The sequence below is a fragment of the Boleophthalmus pectinirostris genome, unplaced genomic scaffold, assembly GCF_026225935.1.
Source record: "Boleophthalmus pectinirostris isolate CB_2022bp ecotype Guang Dong unplaced genomic scaffold, ASM2622593v1 HiC_scaffold_6, whole genome shotgun sequence".
NCBI lineage: Eukaryota > Metazoa > Chordata > Actinopteri > Gobiiformes > Gobiidae > Boleophthalmus > Boleophthalmus pectinirostris.
Window position 1 is genome coordinate 12,810,815 of NW_026571447.1, and position 17,145 is coordinate 12,827,959.

The following is a 17,145-nucleotide window of genomic DNA, read 5'->3' on the forward strand; positions in this document are numbered from 1 at the left end:
TCAAGAGATTGAATACATCGTGTCCATGAGGAAAGAGTAGAACCATCAGTGAGATGTCGTCCTCTGTATTGAGTATTATGTGATTCTTGTTAAGAGGCGTAGATGACAGGAGTAGATCAAGGCAACTATATGGATCATGTCAGTAATTACAGGGCTGTCACCGCTCACTTTGATAATAGCAGTAAAGTGGTAGTCTTGAGTGGGATGAAATACAGACATACCCCATTACTATGGAGTTTTATATTTCATATTGAAATGTATTAATCTTTTTATTGTTTCTTGTATTTTAGACTAAGACAAACTTTACTGATCCACAAGGGAAATTATAATTAATAATATTTAATTCAAACAAAGTAACAGAAATAGCAAGAGACTGGTGTCAAAAAGGCATTACAACATAAATGTACAAGTAAAAATAAAATATAGAAATATTGAAATATAGTAATACAAAATAAATCTCAGCTATACACAAAAGGAGAAAAAGAGCAAAGATGAAATAGTGATTGACATAGAGTTATGTATTACATAAGGGTGAGTTGTACAGTTTTTCAGAATTTCATGAACAATATTTTATGTAATTTTCATGTTTTTTGTACATAGACTAACCTTTTAGGCTAGCTCTATCAATACTTTTTTCACCCCTCATTCCCTGCTGTTTTCATACTATGTTGTCAGACCTTTTCAGACAGTTGTAAGTGCTTATGTCTCTGCCATGACTCTTATTTTTCAAACAGAGGAAACACACATTTAGTTACAATTATTGTTATATATACAGTAGCGTATCTATTATTGTAGTTTTTTTTTTTTTTGTTTTTTTTTTTGTTTTTTTTGCAGAACTACATGTTTGAAATTTGGCAGAGTGGCTGCCATGTCCCTCCCTCTCTTCTTCTTCTTCTTCTTCTCTCTTCTCTCTGCCCCCGACTGTGATGTGTTCATAGCAGCCTTATCTCCGCTGTTCACCAGTCACGTCTATAGGGCTGATTGTCATCTTTTACAGAGAGACCAATTAAAACCACAAAGGTAAGCTTTTATCTATACTACTTCATTATAGATCATTTTGTTGTAATGCATAATTTTCCATTGAAAAATCAAAATAGTCAGATTTACTGTTTTACTTTCATTTGACAAAAGATACCCATGTGTTCAAATGTGTACAAAAAGTGCTTCAATGTTATGTTGAAATCTAAATGTGGTGCAATCTTCACCACACTCTTTCCTGACAACGGCTGCATTTTAAGAAGAAACAAAATACTAAATTTTTAACACGAAAGGAAAACTATCAAATCAATCATTCACATAAACATAGGCAAGATAGATAGGTCAAACTGAAAAAACAGAAATTGAGGCATAGGGCATTTTAAATGTGAAAATGTATAGTTTCAGTGCTGTATTTTGATATTTTATATATAACATATAACATAAGTACAGGGTAAGTATTCAAATATTACATTTTTGTAATTTTAGAAGTTCCTACCTAACCTAATCTGGCATAGTTATATTCTGTGAAGTGTTTGAGTTGGCACAGTTACAAAAGCCGAAATTATTAATAGAATGTTTTTTACACGTAAATAAATATTCTGTATTTTTAATGAACACTAATTGTTGTACCTGTATTGGCCTTCAACACATGTTCTGAAATACATGCCATTCTTATATTAGTAATATTAATATCAATTCTTATTTCAGTCTCCCCCCAAATCTTAATGAGTAGTTGTTTACAATGTGCACCCTGAACAGAATCCTACTTTTTAAACATGCCACAAATCTAACTGAAATATTCCTGCTTGTCAGAAAAATCACAAACATATTTTCTTCCAGCAGTGTACAGCCATAATTCATAAAATAATGGTAATATTTCTGATCATAAAATAATAATAAAGTGTAAAGTTATTTCCAAACCAGGGCACAAGCCAGTGACGATTCATAACTACATTATTAATTACATGACAGAAATCCTCTTACAGCAGCTTTTCACACTCACTTTAATATATTGATTGCATCTAGGAGAGAGGCGTTCTACAGCCACTGACCTTCACCTATCTACTCACTAAAAGCATCTAAGTGCAGTCCTGTGCGTGACCAGAGGAGGACGCTGTTTTGACACTTCTACTCTGCCCCCTGATAAATAAACCAACAGGTCTTTTTTCTTTTCTTTTTTTTTTCCTACACATGATTTAAAAGACAAAGGTGAAGTATGTCTGATTTAAATCTTCAGTGTGCATTGATATCTTTCCCACAGGAATTGGTTTTAAAATGAAATAGGACGCAGCACAATGCCTTTTTGATTTATTTGATTGTATTTGTCATACCGAGGACAGTTCATGGCCAATAGCATTTGCCTGGTATTTTTTACAATGCGGTCATGTTTTCATTTGCATCTGTAACATCACGCGCGCAGTATGGAGATTTTATGGCATGCTTCTGGCCTTAAGTGGACGCTGTAATGATGTTTACCCTGACCTCTAAATGACTTTCCATTGCGACTCAAATGTTAATGCTCTCCTTAAGCTCTAAGTTCAATATTGACTGAAACAAAAACTATTTCATCTTCTGTCACATATATACTTATGTCCACACTGGATGTTGTTTTATATTTAATTATTAAATTAATTGTAATTAATAACTCTAATGATGTGTGAGGCATTTTAATGAAAATATTTTTTGTTTTCCCCTTATAGGCAGTTGAATTGGTGCTCTTTGCTTACTGCTTTTGAAATGGCTGCATGGGAGGTTCATGGTTCTCTAGATACCAAAGAAGCAAAAAACTTTTCTTCTCCAATCGGTAAGATTTGACTTTTTTTTTTTTTTTTACATTATATTTTTGAATAATTTACTGTGCTTACAGCAAACAAATCGTGTGTGGGCATGGAGTGCTACATGGTCCTGACAAAAGCTGAGAAGACAGCGATTGGCTCCATCTGTTTTCTGGCTGGTCCTCTCACCTTTCTGGAGAACAGTGTGGTTCTTTTGGTGATCCTGTGTACAGCAGCCCTCAGGCGGAGGCCGTCCTACCTGTTCATAGGCAGTTTGGCTCTGGCCGATGTGTTTGCCAGCTGCTTCTTCACCACCAGCTTCTTGGACTTCCATCTGTTTCGGCGCAGAGATGGGCCCACAGCGTACCTCTTCAAGTTAGGAGGAGTCACGATGGCCTTCACCAGCTCTGTGGGCAGCCTCCTGCTCACAGCACTGGACCGTTACCTGTGCATCCACCAGGTGTCCTCATACAAAGTGCTTGTGACGCGGCGCAGAGCCCTGCTGAGCCTGCTCATCCTGTGGAGTGCCACCACTTTCATCTCTTTCCTGCCTCTGATGGGCTGGAGGTGTCCCACGGGCCTGACCCACCCATGCTCACGCCTCTTTCCCTACATCAACTCGGCCTACCTGGCCTGCTGGACCAGCTTTATTCTGGTTCTCCTGGCTCTCATTTTAGGAGCCTATGCTCTGATCTTATGGAAAGCCCACCGCCATGAGGCCTCTATGACCAGCTTGCAGGTAGCAGCAGCATCAGGACAGGCCCGCATGAGAATGGACATCCGGCTAGCTCGAACATTTGGGCTCATTCTGCTTATCCTAGTGGGCTGCTGGCTCCCTGCACTGTCCTTCATGATAGTAGACGTGTGTGTAGTGCTGAACCACACTCAGCTCAGGGCCTTTGCTTTCTGTAGCACACTGTGCCTGGTGAACTCTGCTGTCAACCCTCTGCTGTACGCACTACGCTGTCGAGAGCTCAGGGAGGCTCTGGTGCAGCTCACTCATAAACTGTGTGAAATGGGCAAATGTAAAAAACCTGCAGAGCACCTCTCTCCAGAATCACAGGATGGAGCGGACATGAGCTGTACAATCCTGTCAGAGAATGAGCATGAGGTGCTAAGCACCTCACAAGCAAGAGCCTCACAGATCACCTCAGTGTCTGCAAAAATGAACAACACATAAACTCATAAAGTTCAGCAATATACAAGTTTAAATGACAAACTTACAGAATGCCCTCACTGGTGTGTTGATGAGAAGTTTATTAAAGCTCTGTTTGAAGATATCACACTAACAACACACACATGCAAATAGTAGGTTTTTTGTCACAAAGATACTTAAAATAACTGTTCAACATTCAGTTAGAAGCAAGTGAGTGAACATTTTGTTTATATTAGGTTACACTGAGGAATTACAATCTAATAAGAATAATTTAGATTACACTTTTAAGCTTCTCACTATGTATTTACCTCCATAGCCACAGTCTCCAACCATCAGTCACACAACAATCACTCGGGCAAGGTGTTTTGCTAAAGGACAGTTTGACATGCGCTGCTGGAGTCAAATTGCCAATCTGCTCCACACTCTGTGTGTACTGAAAGCAGACTGTATGTAAATGTACACATTTCTGTTTGAAGTGGTATTCTCTTTGTTTTTGGTCTTGAATATGGATTTGAATATGCATAGACAGATGGGTGCTGGGTGCCTTTTCTAAACGCACACAAATGCCAGGACATCACAAAGACTCAGGACATGGGGGTTTTCCATGTGCTCTTCATGTGCATTCAAGCAGTGTACTGCAAAGGAAAATGAAAGAGGACTGGCAGCCCACAGTGGAACAACTGGCAGCTACAATACACACATACATAGGCCATACAAAGCACATAGGCTTTGAGTGCTTGCCTTTCTATACACTTGAATGCTAATTGTTTTGATTTGTTAAAAGCCTTTCTTAGTTTTGTAGTATAATGTTAAAAACTGGCAGTTGTTCTGGAAACAGGGTCAAAAATCCTAAATGACCCACAAGCCTCGAACATGACCGGTGCATGTGTAATATAGCCTACACCTAAATAGGCAAGACTACTACATGTGAAAAATGTTGAGCAGAGCTTGTAAGACCGGTCATTTATCCCAATTGTACACCAGAGTTGGTTCTTCTTCTGTTTATATACTGTTTTCTGTATGTTCTCAATTGCTATTAAACGTCAAATATTGACTTCATGCATCTGTCTTCATTATTTTGGAGTAAATTTAGATGTGTGGTGCTGGCTGTCTGAAATCACAAACCCTGGATCGCTAAAGCCTGTCCATAAACCTATCAGGCTATTGGGCAAGAAAAATCCCTTCACCAAAATGATATACCTCACTGACTATACTGTAGCCTATATAGGGTATTATTATAGTGAAGAAGACACTTTCTTTCTCTTTTACCTGGTTCCCATCACCAGACGTCTCGTGAACCTCCACTTAGAGTTCATCCAGAGATTTACTTTGAAAATAGGGGATTAATGCCTACAAATGCAACGTAAAATGTTTCTAAAAAGCACCGTGCGTCATCAAGTCCATAAATATGTCGTTTATAATGACATCATTGTTATCAAAATCCCTGTATATGCATTAGTTTTTTTTAGCAACCATGTAAAGATATTCCTTTTCTGGAGAACCCCCCTCTCCCTACACATGGTACGGCCCACCATTGTGACGTTTTAAAAATTCAGCAGGCTTCAGTTGGCCACAACTCAGAAGAAAATCCGTTGTTGTGGAGGAAGAAAGGCTCAGCAAACACGGAGCGTTAACGCTGCAATCAGGGCGGAGGAAACCCCTACTTCTGTGGGTCCATTTCTTCACTTTGTTTTTCACTTTTGCTTAGCTAACATGGCTTGTGGAGCTACGTTAAAGCGGTCGATGGAGTTTGAGGCCCTGCTCAGTCCCCAGTCTCCCAAGCGGAGAAGGTGCAACCCTTTACCGGGGACTCCCAGCACTCCGTCACCGCAGAGATGTACCCTCCGTCCGTCTGTCGACAGCCCGACGCACTCGATGTCTCCGCCGGTTATGGGGGGTGAAAGTCGTCTTACCCCAGGTATCGAAACTAGGTCGATAATGACTTTTTCTGCGTTTGCTGGTGGGTGTCATGGGGGAGGGGGGGTTGGGTGGAGAATCAGATGGGGGTTGGAGGCTAATCGTTAGCTTAGCTAACGTTACAAACGTCAGTGAACGGCTTCACTAAGTGAACATCTTGAGCTAATATGTATTAAACCGTGTTTGACCGCCCTGCGTAAATGTTTTTCTCTTTATTATGTTCAAATGTAGCCAACAGTTATATGAAGAAAGCACATTGCTTCTACTTTGCTAGCCTTGCTCAGTTGCTTCTTACAAATGCACTCCTGACTTCTTGAGAGACGGCCCTTCCTTTACCCTCTCACTGAGAATGTGAGTGAGTCTCAGACAAAGGCCCGGGCCTGTCTCTGCGCTGGTGGGACGGGGATGTGCACCTGGGTGACACTTCCTTGTGACTGTGTAAAAGACAAATGGCAGCGCACACATCATGGGATCCTGTTCATTAGGAGCTCCCGGCTAATGTTTCCTGTCTAGAGTGTACTCTATCAGCGAGCCCCCTGGCCACCACCGCCGCTCTCCCTCTTTCACCCTTAAGGCATTGTTAGGCTTTTTCCTCTTGACCTGGAATGCAGCTCCTCTGTGCACTGGCCCCATGTGGGGTACACCATCAAAACACTCATGGGAGCGTTTATTGTGCTGTGAGTGATCATCTCTCCTACACACAAATCTAAACCTATCCTTATGTAAATCCTATGCACTGTCCAGATTGCATTATCACTACCATACTTTGGACACACGTGCAGTTTCAATAACAATTTGTTCCTTTGTCATAGTGTATGCAAGGGTACAGGAAAACACCCAAAAATCATAGCGTTACTGGTGCCACATCCTTGGTGTGTAATCCGTATGATGAGTTTCTCAAATTTGTTGTTTACATAGTTTTTGCATGAATATTAAAGTGCCTCTTATAATGTTTTATTTATAAGCTTGAAGGAACAGTCCTCTGCATTGAGAGCACAGTGGCAGTACAGAGCTGCAGCTGCCCTCACAGTGCAGCTATGTGTTTGTGTGGAGTAGACACAAGGTTCTGATATCAAGTACTGGCCTCACCTTGGCTCAGAAGGGGCCCCTGTGGGAAAGGTTGCCTGACCAGCCAGTCCCAGTTACATTCTTACTGAACCCAGAAGGGACTGAAACTGGACAATAAAGGGTGAAAATCTTCCGTCCAAACTTGTGGCGATCCAACCACAGCTGCTAATTTGTAGCACATGTCTTTCAAATGTGAAAGACATCTCAAAATTCTCCAAACATTGACAGCAAAATAAATATATTTTTTTTTACCTGAGATAAAGAAGAGTTTGGTGCTTCGATTGTTGATTCTACAAAAATCCAAGCTTTTTCTCAGTTTTTTATGTTATTTTTTCCCCCTTTTTACATGTAAACTGCCATGTTTGTTTTTTACGCAAACTGAGCATCCGTCTCTTATTGGTTAATCTTGCCTGTCAGTCACACCCTCTGAAATCAGGGAGACAGGACACAGCTCCAGATCCGTCATCTCGTCTTTGTGAATTTTTGTCAAAGCGTGTGGTTCTGACTGGTCAGGTAATGGGGAAGGCTCTGCGGGCACAGTGCCAGGAAAAGGCAGGCTTGTGTTGGGGGAAAGGTCAGCTGTCACTCCTCCTCTGTCTCTGCCTAGGAGGGTTCAAAGCAGGCGGACTGGCATGTAGCAGTGCAGGTAGGAGCATGAAAGAGAAACTAATCATGATATCTTCAGTTTATTTAAGGAAATGCCAGCTAACAGCAACTATAGTCTTCTTGCCTGTTAGGATTGTACTTGCTTTAGACAGAATTTTTGACATGTTTTTTCCAGAACAGTACTACTTACACAAGTGCCAATCTATGGTGTTGTCACAATGCTAAGGAATAGACTGTATGCTACTTCTGATACCACACTTATTTAGATGGTAGGTTGTCATTTTCCACAATAAATAATTCTTCTTTCTCTTATATTTACCATGTGACCTTATATCTGTGTAATACCTCAGTTGTCCAGATGGTTTTATAGTAATTATATCATTATAAAGCTATTCAGGAAAGGTTTTTGTGACTATTTTTAGTATGGATATGTACAAATGAGTATCTAGTTCAATACTAGTTTTAGTAATGAGATTTTCTATACTTTTGTTTTGACTCTTATAAGATATTATGGTCCTCATTATTACATGTCTGAGCATTAAACCCTGTGTCTTCTCTTCATAACTGTGGCAGAGTCTGTATAAGTATGAGTCTGTTGTGTTCACTGCTTGCCCAATGCCTTCAGTCCCCCCGGAGTTCCCCCACCTCCCGGAAGTACCCTCAGATTGATTACTTGGCTCGACTTTGGCAGGGTCACTGTTGCTAAGCAACGCCCATATTGTGGCAAGCACTGGTTGGCAGCAGTGCAAAGGAGTGCCCGTAGTGAAGGGTCCCATTTGTCCATCACTTGTGCTTATGTGGACTGTATACTGTTCATTTATGAATTTCATCACTATTGTAGTTGGTTGTTTTGAAATTTAAGAGCACAACATATAGTCTGCATACTTGGAAAGACATTCAAAATGTGTACATTTAAAGGAAAAAAAAATAGTTATAAACATTCTGTTTTCAATAAGAGTAGGAAGAAGCATAGCTGTTGGGCTCGCAATGTAAAACACACACACACAGACATACATTATATCATACGAAACATGTACAGTAAATCATATTAATACATTATAAATTATGGTATACAATTGACTACCGTTTGAGTTATTCTTAAATCAGTGGTGTAGACATGAAATTCCAATGCATTGTTATCATAAGGAAAACATCATTTTTCTTGGCCATACCATGCCCTGTATTTCTCATGTAGATTAGATTTTTTTTAATGGTATGTATGACTGAATATTTAAAGGGCCCGATATTACACAATTTTCTGATCTATGTTAATGTCTTTTCTTCATCAAAAATATATTTGGAGTTGTTTCATTCACACATTCACACACAAACCCTGCGAATTTATTCTCAGTTCCTCTTTCAAACTGAAGACACTCTGTTCCACCTTGTGATGTCATGTGGTAATACAGGAAGTGCTCCATAGTGTTTTCAAACCCCACACACTTCACCAGAGTCATTTTTAATCATTTCAGCTTGAGAATTGCCAATCTTTGCTGAACTAAAGGTAAAAGGAGCTGTTAACATGAAAACTACCACTACATGACATAATCAGGCGAAAGAGAGCATTTTAAGATTTGGAAATGTAGACAAGCTAATAATGCAGGATTACACAAATATGTGTAATGAATGAAACACAACTCCAGGTATAATTTTGAGGAGGTAACAACATTCTAACATGACTTGAAGCACAGAAGAGTAAATTTTACATAGTATAGGACCTTTATTACCTTTTATTAGTGATCAAATTGAAAAGTCAGAGTTGATCCAGAGATTCCACTCTTCACTGATTATGATAAAAGACGCCCCCTTAATATCTTTGTCCTCACCATTACAATACACTAGTCTGAAGTGGTCCACCCTCTTGTGTCTCTTAATTGCATAGCCCGCATTTCTGAGCTGTCATTCAATCAATCACTGGTGTCATTTGCCGCCCGTGGCCGTGTGAGGTGCAGGGATGGTGTTTTTGTTCAGACACTGCTTTATTAAGAGTGAAAGCCCCCACATCCCACTGAGCCTGTCAGATTAGCCTTGTGTATTGTTAATGCCCAGAGGTTACAAAGGGCACATTCTACAGGAGGGCCCCAGTCATTCAGCACCCTACCAGCCCAATAACAGCCCTCTGAACCCGGGGAAGAGCCTGCTTTTCTGGGCACGAGTTTGAACAAGGCCCCCCGGCTTTCTCCACCCAAGATAAATGAGACCTGTTTATTCAGATAGAGGAAGAGCCCCCCCTTTTGCAGCCTCACGATGCTTCCGGAAGGGTCAATATTTGGTTATCTTTCCGCTTTGCCCTGACATGTTGTTTTTAACGTTCTCTTTTGACCTTTGGATGGATTTGAGCTCATCTAATGCTAGGGTTACTGCCATTAGATCAGGAGAGTGGTTTTGTTTTTCATTCATTACAGCTGGTTCATTCATTTTAAGTGTTTTTAATATTTAAAGAAACGAAAAACAAAAAAGACAAAGATAAAAAAATAAAGTACATAAAATAAAATAAAAAAACTCCCATGTTCCACTCTTCTCTCCACCCTTTCTAATATAAAATTCTAGCAGTCGCTCAGTTTTTCATTTGTTTTATGATAGCTAGTAGTAGGTTCATATGTAGATCTGGCACTATAACAAATTTTGAAGTGCGATATATTTCTGAAGTAACTATAGACTGTAAACGATAATACTGAAACCAGACTATAAAGCAGAATTATCAGAGAAAAATGTCCAAAAAAAACATGAGCTGCTATAAATAAAAAGCAGAATACAAATCAACTGTCATTGCTCTGCCTGGAATGTTCCACAGTGTGACATTAAGCAAATCTACCTTGCGTTTATTAAATTACATGTGGTTTTATAGTGCAAAAATACCTACAAAAACATGCATTCTGACTGTGAGCGGGGCTGCCTTTCCGTAGATCTGACCTGGTTTGGTCTCCATGATAGAAAGGTTTAATACCATACTGTGAAACTTTCCAGACAAAGCAATAACATCTCCATGGAGAAAAGCATTTGACAGACCCTCCACCAGAAAAGTTACACAATGCATCTTTAAGAAATTAGTTTGTGTCTATGTCTTGCTCATATTGCAGGTAAAAAAATAACCAAAATTTTTTTCTCTAGTCAACAAGAAGGTACACACAATAAACATTGAAATTCTGTAGTACACTGAACAATAAGTTGATAGAGTATTTATTGCGACTGGGCCATTCATATGTGTAGACCATAATTCTAATCAAATGTTTGTCATATTTTCAGTAGCTTATAGTAATAAAAAAAATAAATGGATATAAATTGATGGTTGAAGTGACCCCCTTTTTAAATGGCTTTCTAAATATTTTTCTTCCTCCCAAATCTCAACTCAACTGTGCACAAAATAAATTGCCTATAGTTTTAGAATGAAGTTGTGTTTCATTTCTTTGCATTTTAACTCTAAACTGTAAAATGTCCTGCGGTATTTGAGTGTAACATGTAAAGTATCTCTTAAAAAATCTAGAGTCACATGTGTCAGTAAATGGTGTGTGTTTGCATAAAGGGAAGCTTGTTTACCAGACAGAAAAAAGGTGTCAAACCCAAATTTCCAGTGCCCAAACTGCCCATATATAATTGTAAAAAGATTAATTATTGCCTTAGATAACACTTTGCAAATGTAATGAAGGTGCCTTACTGTTTGAATTATATAATTTTATTTTATTATACTGTCCTCATCAAATAAATAAATGATCAAACGCAATGCTAAAACTGGTGTCAAAACTACTAATATGAGAAAAGTATTTAAGTATTTAACATTGTGGTAGTCACTCAAGCCTTTTCCTTTGTTTCAAAATCAAGCTGAATGAACGTTTTACTATTGTTTTGACACACTAATCATAACGTTCTCAGATTACTCATCAACAACCTTAGTTTTGGAGCATTTCAAACCTTTATGTGCGGACTCCTGCCTTTTCAACTAAACCTCCTCCCAATCACATGCAAGATTTAAGCATTTCCCCAGCTGTTCCTTCTTTGACCAAAAACGTTTGTTGAAATATGGGCTGTTAAACTCTTAAAGGAGAAGCGAAAGTGAAAAATGGCTATCATATTTTTTTTAAGCCTGCACTCGTAGTTTGTCATAGACCACAGCTGTTTTAGTGTTGACACCATACTTCCTGTCTCTGTGCTGCTGTTTGAGGCCAGGTTGGTTTGAGCCCAGGGGAAGTGCCAGACTTTTGTCACGATGGCCAGTGATGATATGTTTTCCTATTCAAATGTTTGTTCTGTCTGGAAAACACCCTTCGCTTAGTAGCACCCAAACTAAATACAAAATACCTTGAGATTTTACGGTAATGGCATGAAATGTGAAATAATAGTAGTTGGTTGTGACAAACTACTGAAATTTGCCAAGTGGTGGTTCTGCTCATATTGTTCTAACTCTAAAATTTACTCTTGTGAGCTTTAAGGCAAATTAGAATGTTATCTCATCAAAATCATACCTGGAGTTGTGTTTTGTCTCATTCACATTTGTTTGAGTAACCCTTTATTTTAGTCTGCTTATCTCCAAAGCTGTGATGTCATGTAGAGGTAGTTTTTAAGTTGACAGCTCCTTTTACCTTTTGCTTAGTAGAGTTGGGCAATTCTGAGATTGAAATAATCCAAATGATTGTAGTGAAGGTGTGTGGAGTTTTAAAAAATGCAGTAGAGTACGACCTGCATTATCACATGACAGTAAAGTGGAACAGAGTGTTTAGTGAACTCAAAACTCAGCCTAAATAAGCAAGGTTTCTCTGTTAACCATGTGTGAATGAAAAACGAAACGAAAGTCTGTGTGTTTTTTAATGAGGAAACAACATTAAAACATAGATCAGATATAGACCCTTTAAATATAATGGGTTTTTGTATTTCTTCCCACAGAGCAGATCTTCCAGAACCTGCGTCAGGAGTACAGCCGCATCCAGAGGCGGCGACAGCTGGAGGGAGCCTTCAACCAGAGTGAGGCCTGCAACTCCAGTGATGTCTCCAGCCCCAGTTCCTCCCTCACCGCCCCCAGCTCCCCTCCAGGTACACAGCACACTGTCAACAAGGGCCATGAGCAGAGAGACAGGAAATAGATTGTTTGGTTTTGATTGACACATTGAAAGAACAAAATGCATCTGCAAAATGGAGTCCCTGTGAACTCCTTTGAGCTGTAACCCTATGCACATTTATGATAAATTCATGAATTCAAGATATAACAAATGCAATCCAAATCTTTCTCATTACAGATTCAACTAGCTACTGTGTCCATAAACCATTAACCCCAGCATTGTGCACACTTCAGAATAGTGCAAAACTTTACAGAGCAGGAGTGCTACTTGCATGTGTAGAGATTGTGCCTATACTGGTGATCTTCAGTATAAGTACCAGTCTCAAATACAAAGTAGACAAAGCCTTTATTACCACATGGCCGATATTATCTTTAAAGGCTTTTAATTACTTTATACGTTTAGATCAGTTTCCATCTCCATTATTATTATTCAGTTTAGACATAGATATAGATTTTTCCTGCACATGTTAGATATTAGTAGCCAGGCTGGTGCCACGTAGTGCCTCTGCTCAATTTCATTTCTCTCCAGCGACTAGGTCAAAAATCGGATTACACTAGATGGTTTGCAAGACGTTGTAGACCTGTGCACTGGTCAATCAACAAAGAGCCGTGAAGCCATGATGTCAAACTCAAGTGTCTGTCTGGGTCCCTTTTGTGGTACAGCACAACAGTAAACAAAGCGGTCGAGATGGATGTAGACGACTCCCAAAATTGAGGATTTAAAGCATAACGAAGAGACGAATTGAATTGGTGAATTTTATCAAGGGGAAAGACATTATTGCCCTTCTTCCTACGGGATTTGGCACATTACATACGTCACGACCAAATAGCAGCGATTCATTAAATAAAAAAGTACCCTTCTACCGCCGAGCAAACGAATTCTAATGCTGCGAGGTCAGACAGTTTCCACGAAGTGAAACCGGCTGATGAATCGAGCTAAGATATTACATTCTGCATAGTGAAAACAGAACAGCTGTAACAGGAACTGGTTTACCTGTGTCGACCTGTTGTCCTGACCCAGCACTCCCTATGCTGCTTCATAGAAATGAGGCTAATGTCGTCCCTTATTGAAACACACAGGGTTTATAGTTTCAGGGGCTTTTTAAAGTGGAACATCACAATTGAGTTGGAAAAAAAAAGTGTAAGAATTGGTATGAGATGTTATCTGGATGCATAGCTCTAGGGCTGCACTACTTTTTCACATGTGAAATTGTGTCATAGATCATTGTGTTGGCATCATTTACTGCTCCAGAGAGTGAAGCGGCTGTGCCCGCACTCGCTCTGCCAACTTTGAAGACCGTTAATTTTCAAAATGTAAGTCCTGATGTCTATAGGTGACTTAAACCATTGAGGAGGAATGAATCACTCGATGAAAGCTATCGCCTCCTGTAATAGATGGACTACAAAACTGACTTCCATGGTGCTTTAGGCAGGCTGAACTGTGATTTTGCAATATTCTCAGTATTGGTTTTCTTTGTATTTTCAGGCGCCTCCAGGAAGGACCAGCCCTCTTTTACGCTGAGGCAAGTAAGCTACCTGTGTGAGCGTCTCCTCAAAGACCACGAGGACAAGATCAGGGAGGAGTACGAACAGATCTTAAACACAAAACTTGCAGGTAAAACATCTCTAATATTTTATTCATTAACTGGGTCAGACCTTTTATTTTTAGTCATTTTTGTGTATATGTATTAATCTAACTATGAATGTAGTGGATAGACAACCAGTTACTGTAGTATACTTTACATCAACAAGAAAAACCTGGTGCCTATTCATGGATTTCAGTCATACTCCTATTTTTGAAGAACTTTGTCCAACCTTAAGATGTATTATGCTTTTAGTTTTAGTTTATTGATACGGCAATGGTCCTAACTTTGATCATTCTGAGACACATGGATTGAGCCAGTATTGGATTACAAGATTCTTTGACTTTTTAGATGTATATTTTTTGCTGGTGAAGCTTATTATCAATATAAACAAGACTATCATGTTTAAGATGGCTCTCCTCTTATCTCATTTTCTCAACTTTGTCTCCCAGAACAATATGAATCGTTTGTGAAATTCACACAAGACCAGATAATGCGAAGATACGGAGCACGGCCTGCTAGTTGTAAGTTCCACTAAGTACAAAGAAAGCGCTACTTCCTTTTATCTCACAATACGAAACTCATTTTATCTCCGTTTTGTCTTTCAGACGTCTCGTGAGCTGACATCGACAAAATCCCAGCTTCCTCTCACAAGATGGCTGCTCTTTTATTCACCCTTTCTTCTTGATTTACTTTTTATTTTGTCTTTCTACCCCCTCCCACATCAAACTGTTCAGGTGCCATGTTTTTTTTCCTTCCGGTTTTTAAACCCACACGTTCGAATAGAATTGCTGCTGGCCAAAAGGTGTATGAGAATCAAACGTAATGTAAAAAGTCCACTTGTTGTGCCCTCTTGTTGATATGCTCTCTGGAAATCTTGACTATAACGGATCTCTGTTGATTTCTCTCTGGCGCTGTAGAAAAAGCTTTTTGGCTCAGTAAATATTCTGTATACCCTCCCAGCAGCTGTATGTAAAGGCCCCTGCTTCACTCACCCAACCTTTTTTGCCCCAAGCTCCTCATAACTTTACCTAAAGAATGTGCGTTCTTTTTCCCTTTTGAAAAAATAAAAGTTAAGTGATTCAAGTTTTGCCTTGTGTTTCCTTCTGACACAGTATTACACCATTACAAGCCTCTTTCTGCTTAATTCACCTCACAGAAATGTAATGTTTGTAGATTTTCCTCTTGTGTGTGTGGTCGTCAAATATGCAACACACATTTTTATCACTGCTTATGATGTTTCAGTGACATTCCTTTTTATATGCAAATACTGTACAATATGATTCCTCTGCTGTGAACGCATTATTCATTAAAGCCAAGGTGAAATATTCAGGAAATATGTAAAACAGTGGCCTATGTTCTGTTATGTAAAATCAACAACAATACATGATAAGCACTGTATTTTAAGCTGCATCAAATAAATATATGAAAAGTATTAATATTGTAAATACCGTCACTTTTATAAAAGTGCATTATGAATCTTTTCTGGTGCAGGGTACCTCACTTGTTTTCCTCAAAGTTCCACTGTATGGCATAAACCTCTCCATTTATAAATTAATATATGTGTTGTTGATCAAAAGCACCTTGGAAAAAAATGCATTGTTACTCTGAGTGGGGTCACCTCTCCACGGATCTGATTTGTAACTTGACCAGGTCATGTCCATAGACTGAAATGTCTTACCATACTGTGAAACATTCAAAGTTTTACACAGTTTAAGTAGTTGCATCTCTGTGGCGAGTGAGAGACGCTGCCCCAGAAATGTTACATAGTGGACCTTTAAAATATCAATACTTATATTTTATAGTTTATGTCATGGTAATTTCAAATATAGATGTGAGACAATGTAATACATTTTACATTACAGAACAGACCATCAGTTCACATTAGTTCCTAAATATTACATCTTTTGACTGATTGTTCACAAAGTAATAACATCTCAATGGAGACGGACAAGCAGCTTTTGGACTCTCAAAATGAAAAGTTGCATAGCGCATCTTTAAAACCACAGCGTGTCCATGGATCTCACTTTTCTGTGATCTGGCGCCATCTTGTGTTGGTTAAGAAGATCATCATGACTGAAACCAAAACAAAACTTCTTTCATACATTCTAGTAACACACTCCTTCACTCCCAAGAGTTTCTGTAGTGGAGGAGGAGAGCAGAGGTGTTCACAGTATGATCAAAACTAAAGAGATAAAACTAAACAGCCAATCAAGAAGCCCCCTGTGTGTGACGTCAGCGGCCCAGGTGTGGCACTGGCACACAGGTAGGATTGCACTTCGAACAGCGCGCGTTTGGAGACGCGTTAAAAGTTTACAGGACACAGACTGAACCAGGACAAGCATCACGGGGTAATTTGGACGGAGGAAGGAAGTTTGGTGTACACAAAAGCAATGGAAGGGCTATAATTATCTCTCTGAGTATTTTCCACCGAGCTTTGGGACTCTGGTTTTGGAGGAAGGGACTCGGCGGGTCTGCTGCTAAAATGGAGGAATAGTCTTCAGTAACTTCTGCCGAAAAACCTTGGAAACCGGTTTGTCGAATTCATATTGTGTAGGGGGTTGTCTGGACGCGTCTCTGCTGTCTTCCTTCTTGAAACTTTCTGTGAGTAACTTTCTGCATTTCACATAAGGTGTCGATTTGTTTGAATGAAATAGATTGCATTTAATTTTACCATTACAGCTAAACAGTGGACCTATCTCTACCAGATACCGTTTGTCAAAATTGATGAACCATACAGTAGCCAATTGGAAAAGTACAGTATTTACGCCCAGTCACCTCACCAGGAAGCGCACGCTTGTTGTTGTAACCTGAAGCTTGCCTGTTTGTTTATTTGCTATTATTGCTATGAATTCATTATTTATTTTAGTTTAAGGTCCTATGTTACAAAAAAAAAAAAAGAGACTTTAAGCCTCTCTCTCTCTCTCTCGAGCTTTAAGCCATGTAAGACGCCACGCTGCATTTTTACATCTCTACAGCTCAAAAATGCTCTGTTCCACCTTGTGATGTCAT

The 17,145-nt window shown here is 39.3% G+C and overlaps 2 protein-coding genes across 4 annotated transcripts; both read left to right on the plus strand.

Moving 5' to 3' along the window:
* The first annotated feature begins 879 nt into the window (after positions 1-879).
* cnr2 (cannabinoid receptor 2) lies at positions 880-4,968 on the plus strand. Of its 3 annotated transcripts, none has more exons than XM_055164299.1 (4): positions 891-1,020; positions 2,005-2,187; positions 2,679-2,782; positions 2,846-4,968. In XM_055164299.1, exons 3-4 carry the CDS (start codon positions 2,716-2,718, stop codon positions 3,931-3,933), a joined length of 1,155 nt encoding a protein of 384 aa, XP_055020274.1. In that variant the 5' UTR covers positions 891-1,020; positions 2,005-2,187; positions 2,679-2,715; the 3' UTR covers positions 3,934-4,968. The 3 variants fall into 3 exon arrangements, with proteins under 3 accessions (XP_055020275.1, XP_055020274.1, XP_055020273.1); XM_055164298.1 differs by having other exon boundaries at positions 2,005-2,137; XM_055164300.1 differs by lacking the exon at positions 2,005-2,187 and having other exon boundaries at positions 880-1,020.
* Positions 4,969-5,464: 496 nt separating this feature from the next.
* On the plus strand, positions 5,465-15,219 carry akirin1 (akirin 1). The gene is made up of 5 exons (XM_020940303.2): positions 5,465-5,827; positions 12,379-12,525; positions 14,037-14,165; positions 14,586-14,657; positions 14,742-15,219. The coding sequence occupies exons 1-5, from the start codon at positions 5,623-5,625 to the stop codon at positions 14,750-14,752; spliced, it is 564 nt and encodes a 187-aa protein (XP_020795962.1). The 5' UTR covers positions 5,465-5,622; the 3' UTR covers positions 14,753-15,219.
* The last annotated feature ends 1,926 nt before the right edge of the window (positions 15,220-17,145 follow it).